The sequence below is a fragment of the Coregonus lavaretus genome (genome assembly GCF_964263955.1).
Source record: "Coregonus lavaretus genome assembly, chromosome: 13".
Classification (NCBI taxonomy): domain Eukaryota; kingdom Metazoa; phylum Chordata; class Actinopteri; order Salmoniformes; family Salmonidae; genus Coregonus; species Coregonus lavaretus.
Window position 1 is genome coordinate 20,593,908 of NC_140000.1, and position 8,901 is coordinate 20,602,808.

An 8,901-nucleotide genomic window follows, 5' to 3' on the forward strand; every position below is an offset into this window, starting at 1 on the left:
ATCAGCTTTCCGGGTGGCTGGTCTCAGACGAACCCGCAGGTGAAGAAGCCGGATGTGGGGGTCCTGGGCTGGCATGGTTACATGTGGTCTGCAGTTGTGAGGCCGGTTGGTCGTACTGCCAAATTCTCTAAAACGACATTGGTAGAGAAATTAACATTCAATTATATGGCAACAGCTCTGGTGGACATGCCTGCAGTCAGCATGCCAATTGCACTCTCCCTCAAAACTTGAGACATCTTTGGCATTGTGTTGTGTGACAAAACTACATATTTTAGAGTGGCCTTTTATTGTCCCCAGCACAAGGTGCACCTGTGTAATGATCATGCTGTTTAATCAGCTTCTTGATATGCCACACCAGTCAGGTGGATGGATTATCTTGGCAAAGGAGAAATGCTCACTAACAGGGATGTAAACATATTTGTGCACACAATTGGAGAGAAATAAGCTTTTTGTGCATATGAAAAACTTCTGGGATCTTTTATTTCACCTCATGAAACATGGGACCAACACATTACATGTTGCATTGATATTTTTGTTCAGTATACATTGGGTTAAGTAACGTTACTTTTAATGCTTTCATTTACAAGCGCAGAGGCTATGTTTTCAGTCCAGTGAAGATGTGAGCGATTAAAACACACATATTAAGGGCTCTCATGTTAATTTATGGCTCAATATTAGAGCAGCACTCTCGGTTTAACTGAAGTGTGGTGGAGGAAAAAGGCATGCGAGTGCCACTTGGAGCTTGAGTGAGCACTCAGCATACAGTTTCAGCTTTCTGTGTCAGTGGGTGGAATATGTAATCCATGTATGATCATGTCAGGGGAATCTCTAAAAGAGAAGTGGGCTGGATAGACTGCCAGTTGATATTTAAAATGAGAGGAGATTAACACTTTATTTGATAGAGAGCTTTGGATTAGGTTGCCTTTTGATATTGATATACAGTGCATTAGGAAAGTATGCAGACCCCTTCACTTTTTCCACATGCTGTTACATTACAGCCTTATTCTAAAATGGATTAAATAAAAAATGTTCCTCATCAATCTACACACAATACCCCATAAATATAAATTTTTGCAAATGTATAAAAAATTAAAAAACGGAAATACCTTATTTAAATAAGTATTCAGACCCTTTGCTATTAGACTCGAAATTGAGCTCAGGTGCATCCTGTTTCCATTGATCATCCTTGAGATGTTTCTACAACTTGATTGGAGTCCACCTGTGGTAAATTCAATTGATTGGACATTATTTGGAAAGGCACACACCTGTCTATATAAAGTCCCACAGTTGACAGTGCATGTCAGAGCAAAAACCAAGCCATGAGGTTGAAGGAATTGTCCGTAGAGCTCCGAGACAGGATTGTGTCGAGGCACAGATCTGGGGAAGGGTACCAAAAATGTCTGCAGCATTGAAGATCCCCAAGAACACAGTGGCCTCCATCATTCTTAATTGGAAGAAGTTTGGAACCACCAAGATACTTCCTAGAGCTGGCCGCCCGGCCAAACTGAGCAATCGGGGGAGAAGGGCCTTGGTCAGGGAGGTGACCAAGAACCCGATGGTCACTCTGACAGCGCTCCAGAGTTCCTCTGTGGATATGGGAGAACCTTCCAGAAGGACAACCATCTCTGCAGCACTTCACTAATTAGGCCTTTATGGTAGAGTGGCCAGACGGAAGCCACTCTTCAGTAAAAGGCACATGACAGCCTGCTTGGAGTTTGCCAAAAGGCACCTAAAGGACTCTCAGACCATGAGAAACAAGATTATCTGGTCTGATGAAACCAAGATTGAACTCTTTGGCCTGAATGCCAAGCGTCACATCTGGAGGAAACCTGGCACCATCCCTACGGTGAAGCATGGTGGTGGCAGCATCATGCTGTGGGGATGTTTTTCAGTGGCAGGGACTGGGAGACTAATCAGAATCGAGGGAAAGATGAACGGAGCAAAGGACAGAGAGATCCTTGATGAAAACCTGCTCCAGAGCGCTCAGGACCTCAGACTGGGGCGAAGGTTCACCTTCCAACAGGCCAACGACCCTAAGCACACAGCCAAGACAACGTAGGAGTGGCTTCGGGACAAGTCTCTGAATGTCCTTGAGTGGCCCAGCCAGAGCCCGGACTTGAACCCAATCCAACATCTCTGGAGAGACCTGAAAATAGCTGTGCAGCGACGCTCCCCATCCAACCTGACAGAGCTTGAGAGGATCTGCAGAGAAGAATGGGAGAAACTCCCCAAATACAGGTGTGCCAAGTTTGTAGCTTCATACCCAAAAAGACTTGAGGCTGTAATCGCTGCCAAAGGTGCTTCAACAAAGTACTGAGTAAAGGGTCTGAATACTTATGTAAATGTGATATTTCCGTTTTTTATTATTTATAAATTTGTTAACATTTATAAAAACCTTTTTTTTGCTTTGCCATTATGGGGTATTGTGTGTAGATTGATGAGGGAAAACAATTTAATCAATTGTAGAATAAGGCTGTAAAGTAACAAAATGTGGAAAATGTATTGCCGAATGCACTGTATGTTTTAATTGGAACAGCTTATTTAGTGTGAATGAAGTGAGGATTTCCTCTTGTAAATTAACTCTTAATCATACTCACAGTTTGATACCTTCATCATTCCTAAACTATGAGTGAAAATCCTTTCAATCAAGTCATGGTGAACCAGTCAGAGTTAGGATTATTCCTTGTGGAAACCTTGCCTTTGATCACCTGATGTTTGAATGAGTGTCACCAGGCATCATCTCCACACTCCAACAGCATCATAATACAAAACAAATTGTCCTTTTAGAGTGTGTCTCTGATTAATCCTCACAATGTATACACTGACACATCCAACCTGTACATGTCTAGAATTAGCTTACCCTCTTCAAATCCTAACCATATAGGAGGGTAAATGCTAAACTGACCTTTACTGTCTAGCTAGGGGCAACATTTTCCCTCTCCATGTTTGTTTGTCCTTCCCTATTTTCCAGTTGTTCAGTGACTTTCAAATTTTTTATGTCTGAATATAGCGACAGACATAAGACTACATTCAAAATGCCAGCCTGAGATAAACCAGCTTCCAACCTAAGTGATACTAATTAGTTATTGTGTGAAACACTTTGTTCAACGGGACAACTGGATTTTAAATATCATCCAAAATATTTCGCTGTGAGCCTCTAGGGCCCACACATTTTGGGAAAGGATTTGCACACTTGGCAAAGCAGTCCCAAGCTAAAAAGACGAGAGAGAGAGTAAAGCAGAATGACTTTACTAGAGTCTGAAGGAATGACTCACTTCCTGATTTTAATCCAACATCATAGGCATTGCCGAATCAGTGTCGTACTGAAACTAAATGTTCATATTTATCCAGTGCCAGAGTTAGCTCAAGGGCTAAATATACGCTTAAATGGCTTAAATATCTTTCCATGCTTAAGCGATGTTGCAAGGATATTGAATGCCAAATAGCTAGCTTAAATGCTAAATATATATTTCATATGACACCAAAAAGATTTCTAGGGGCTACAAGTCAGCTTTTGTTAACTTTTTAAGCCTATGGATCTAACTGGTTTTCTGTTCAAACATCATTGACAGGTAAGGACTAGCCTTGTACGACCATCCATATTTACATTTACATCATTTAGCAGATGCTCTTATCCAGAGCGACTTACAGTTAGTGAATCCTATGAAGCCTTTTCTCTCCCAGCTGCTTTGAGGTGGCATTTGGTAGACCAGCCCCTTTGTTTTGCTGGGGCACTTCTCCAGGTGAGACATGGTAATGAGGTTAAGGAACCCTATCTGTTGTCAGTACGTTAGCCCGTTTTGTTGCTGCTTGTTCCAGTAACACATGCAGGTGTGTTCTAACGTTTGCCTTCCATATGCCATGCTGGTATCTAATCAGGGCGAGAGGAGAGATGGGTGGCACCTCACAAAGGCTGCTGATTAGGTGTGGGTATTTCTGTCCTGAAAGCACCTTCCAAATAAGGGTTAAGGTAAAATAAAGTGTAACCTATGATTATCTTAAAAGAGATTGGATGCCATTCAAATGACTTCAGCCCCACTCTTCTAACTCTCTCTGATTTTATTTGGTAATTGTAGGGAAGAATGTAGGACACAGAGCTTGTCCTTATGTATAAAATTATCTAGGATTCAATGTTTGTGACATTGAAAGCAATAGCAGCAGCAGCAAGGTTTCCAGTATCTGGCATATCCTGAGGGAGAGTGGCACTGGCACACTTGTGCAAAAAACTACTAGATTCAGGCCCTTTGTTTTCTCTTTATACACATCTTTTAAAATGTTAAGGCTCTACGAAGGTTTGAAATTAAACTTTTCTACATGATTCTCTATTTATAATGAAAACCCTCATTTATTTATACAAGCCACAATAGGCTTCTGATTGTTGCCAGCAAAATCCTCACAATGCTCTGACAAATTATTTATAGTATTGTTTGTGGTTGAAATTGGTGGAAATCTCAACTTCATAGCCTGTCACACTAGCTGTGAACTCCCATATGTGTAGATGGAAGTCCATTTATTATTATTATTTTATTATTTGAGGTTATTGATTTATTTCCAAGCCAATAAAGTAATTTGATGTTTTCCACATCCTAGTTGTATACTGACATCTGGTGTCTGTTCCTCAGTAGCACACTTTGTGTACTGAAAATTAAAGTGGCTATCATTATAGTTTTATCCACATGGGGTCATTAACGGATTCAAACCAACAGAATGAAAACAAGGTCGATTTCTGTTTCACCATGATGATAGTCTAGGGCTATGCCTACTTCTCAACATGTGCTCACAAAACAGGTTTATATGAAGGAGGTGCCATTTTTGTAGAATAAACACAAGTAGGTGTGGACATGGATCTGATTTTGGGTCACACCAGTCTAGAAAGAGGTAATGTTGCAACATTTCCCAAATGTAGCCTACTGTAGAACAAACTCTATTGTGTCATGCAGAAAATAATAAGGACTTGGGTCAACAGTGGTGGTTCTCTTCTTCATTTTGTGTTTTGGCATCTTTTGATCCCTAGACCTCTATGGAGATTCACTCAGGTGTACTTTGACTTAACGGTGTGATTTGTGGATAATCAGTTATGAGAATGTTCCCCAGTCATGTACGACAGTAAGATACAACATGATACCAACTATTCTCTATTTGTGCGAACATCTGTTATTGTGACCATAAATGATAATGAAGTGTAGCTGAACATCCAGTATCAAATGCATGGGGGTGGAGACGCTTAAACAATTTATTGGTCCTCACACTGGGTAAGGGGAAGAGCAAAACATGTTTTCCACAAACTATTGTCAACCAGTGTAGTGTAGGCCACTGGGGGCAAACCCCATAACATAACACTGTAGAAAATGGACATGTGTCCTTTCCAACTGCGACCACACACACAGGCAAGGCCCAACATTGAACAGGGAGGTGAAATGTTTTTTAGCATAAATTGATGGAATAAATAAAGCAGTACATTTAAATGGGGAAAGTGTAATCAGCTATGAAACTACACTGAACAAAAATATAAACACAACATGTAAAGTGTTGGTCCTATGTTTTATGAGCTGAAATAAAAGGTCCCAGAAATGTTCCATAGTCACATAAAGCTTATTTCTCAAATGTTGAGCACAAATTTGTTTATATCCCTGTTAGTGAGCATTTCTCCTTTGCCAAGATAATCCATCCACCTGACAAGTGTGGCATATCAAGAAGCTGATTCAACAGCATGATCATTACACAGGTGCACCTTGCGCTGGGGACGATAAAAGGCCACTAAAATATGCAGTTTTGTCACACAACACAATGCCAAAGATGTCTCAAGTTTTGAGGGAGTGTGCAATTGGCATGCTGACTGCAGGAATGTCCACCAGAGCAATTGCCTGATACTTTTATGTTAATTTCCCTACTATAAGCCACCTCCAACAATGTTTAGAGAATTTGGCAGTACAACTGACCACCCTCACAACTGCAGGCCATGTGTAACCATGCCAGCCAAGGACCTTCACATCCAGCTTCTTCACCTGCAGGATTGTCTGAGACCAGCCACCCTGACAGCTGATGAAGCTGTGGGTTTGCACAACCGAATAATTTCTGCAAACTGTCAGAAACCGTCTCAGGGAAGCTCATCTGTGTGCTCTTTGTCGTCACCAGGGTCTTCACCTGACTGCAGTTTTGCGTCGTAACCGACTTCAGTGGGCAAATGCTCAACTTTAATGGTCACTGGCACACTAGAGAAGTGTGCTCTTCACGGATGAATCCTGGTTTAAACTATATGGGGAAGGTGGCAAATAGCGTATATGGCGTCGTTAACAATGTCAACGTTGTGAACAGAGTGCCCCATGGTGGCAGTGGGGTTATGGTATGGGCAGGCATAAGCTACCAACAACGAACACAATTGTATTTTATCGATGGCAATTTCAATGCACAGAGATACCGTGACGAGATCCAGAGGCCCATTGTCATGCCATTCATCCGCTGCCATCACCTGTTTCAGCATGATAATGCATGGGTTCCATGTCGCAAGGATCTGTACACCATTCCTGTAAGCTGAAAATGTCCCAGTTCTTCCATGGCCTACATACTCACCAGACATGTCATCCATTGAGAATTTGGGATGCTCTGGATTGACGTGTACGACAGCGTGTTCCAGTTCCCGCCACAATCAACAGCCTGATCAACTCTATGCGAAGGAGATCTGTCGCGCTCCATGAGTCAAATGGTGGTCACCAGATACTGACTGGTTTTCTGAGCCACTCCCCTAATTCTTTCAAGGTATCTATGACCAACAAATGCATATCTGTATTCCCACTCATGTGAAATGCATAGATTGGGGCCTAATGAATTTGTTAATTTACTGATTACCTTTATGAACTAACTCTGTAAAATCTTTGAAATTGTTGCATGTTTATATTTTTGTTCAGCGTTTTGTATAGTAGTATGTCGACAGAATTCCCAAATGGTGTAGCTACTAACTATATTCTATTGAAACCTTTATCTGATGAGGAAAATAAGCATGCATACAAACACCAAATTGAAAAAACACCGTGTTTATTTTAAGACACCAAAAGGCCTGAATACTCAGGAACATTATAAAATACTTCGTTGCGAAGTGGTCATGGTAAATCACTTGACACAGACAATGGGAAAATGATCAACAGAAATCCGCATTGGAATTCAAAGGTGAAGCACAACAGTGTCCCATCATTATTATGAAAAATACACCGCCCCCAGACAGTTCGAAGAGACATGTAGTCGGAACCATTTGAAATGTCGCCTGCCTCCGTCTCTTACAGGGCTTGGTAGCTGGTTGTTGATCCCGTTACTTCTGTGTAGCTGCCGTCGACGCGGTCACAGTGTTGCCTTGCTGGGGACGTTTGGAATTCATCCTGGCATGTGTGGCGCTAGCCTATTATGCTAACTAGTAACATAAGACCTTTGCTTGGATCGGGTCGTTTCAAATCTAACGGACCAAAACAAAACAGGCAATGCTGGCGGCCTGAGATCAACGTAGGTCAACGTAAAGCGCTCACTTGGTTGACATAGCATTCACTTGGTTGACATAACTAGCTACTAACTAAAGCCAACGAATAGTGAAAAGGAGAGTCCCCACCCATGAACAAAAATCAAATGAACCATCAAAAGGTGAAGTGAGGTTCAAATAAACATGGCTAACGTTAACTAGTTAGCTAACTCATTGGCTAAATGAAAAAAAGCCTAAATTAACGGTCACAAATTAGACAGACATTCTAACGTTACCGCCATTACATATTTAATCGTTCTCAACATTTATAGTCTAACGTTATAGCTAGCTAGCCATGTCAGCAAAATAGTATTTTCGTTTTGTCCGTAACATCTCGATTACGAAAACACATCGTCCGCATCCTCAGCATTGCAGATTGTCCGAAAGATCCCCACACTCAGTTGTAGAGAACTGCAGCCGCCTGACTGCTTCTTTGATTAGATTCCCAGACAATATTAATTCCTGAAGTAACTGATGTGGGTCGTCGTTCTCTACAGCTGCGTTGATCCTCTTTCGGTTCCAAGGTTTGAAATTATCCCACTCCTGGTTACTTGAGCCAGGGAAGCTGTATGGACTAGCTCTGTTACTACGTTGCCCCCGGTTTCGAATCCGTATGCAACACCCGGTACGTTTTTGCAGGGCCACGCCATTGTTGTTGTTAGCTTGTTTGATGTTGCTACTGCTGCAGTTGCTGGTGAGACCGTGGAGACATGACATCGTCTTTTGATTAGCACTATTGTTGTGAAGCTGCAACGCCTCGCCGATTTTCGTGACCAAAGCGTCCACTTCTTTCGAATCGACGGTAACAGACTGCTCCAAGAGGATGTAGTTCTCCTTTCGACAAGGCATTTTGTTGTATTTTGTGTGTTTATTGGCTGTATTTTCGAAATGAATGGGAGCGTAGATCGGTTCCTTCCTCTCACCACGTTGATCGGCAGAAAAGCAAGTAAGCAAGTAACCCCCTAGATATTTTGTAAACAATGGATGACGTATGATCCGGAATGTACCATTTCCAATGTGGGTGCGATCATCATTCAAATGATTTCAAATAGTGGGAATCTTCATTTATATTATTTTCCGTACAAATTATTAATTAATTAATCTTATTATGGAATTCCTTATTATGTATGACATATTTTCAAAACACAACTCTGACTATTCATATCTTATTTAAAGACCGACCTGCACGATTCCCCTGATTTTATTCCGTCTTGGCACATCCAGGCCAACTGGACATAATACACACCTTGTAACTGTCTAGCTATGTTATGTGGGTCAAATAAACTATGTTTTTACAATAACACAAATTGTCATAAAACTCTGACTTATTTCTTGGTGCGAATTGCTATATTCCACAACCCATGAAATCAAAAACCTTTGACTCAGAAGTATTTTAT

The 8,901-nt window shown here is 41.4% G+C and overlaps 1 protein-coding gene across 1 annotated transcript; it reads right to left on the minus strand.

Moving 5' to 3' along the window:
- Positions 1–7,015: 7,015 nt before the first annotated feature.
- LOC311139433 (GSK-3-binding protein-like) lies at positions 7,016–8,447 on the minus strand. Its single transcript, XM_084174310.1, has one exon. It carries the CDS (start codon positions 8,351–8,353, stop codon positions 7,868–7,870), a length of 486 nt encoding a protein of 161 aa, XP_084030436.1. The 5' UTR covers positions 8,354–8,447; the 3' UTR covers positions 7,016–7,867.
- Between the last annotated feature and the right edge of the window lie 454 nt (positions 8,448–8,901).

Coding starts and splice junctions, on each gene's coding strand:
- LOC311139433 (XM_084174310.1), bottom strand. CDS start 8,353: ATGCCTTGTCGAAAGGAGAACTACATCCTCTTGGAGCAGTCTGTTACC.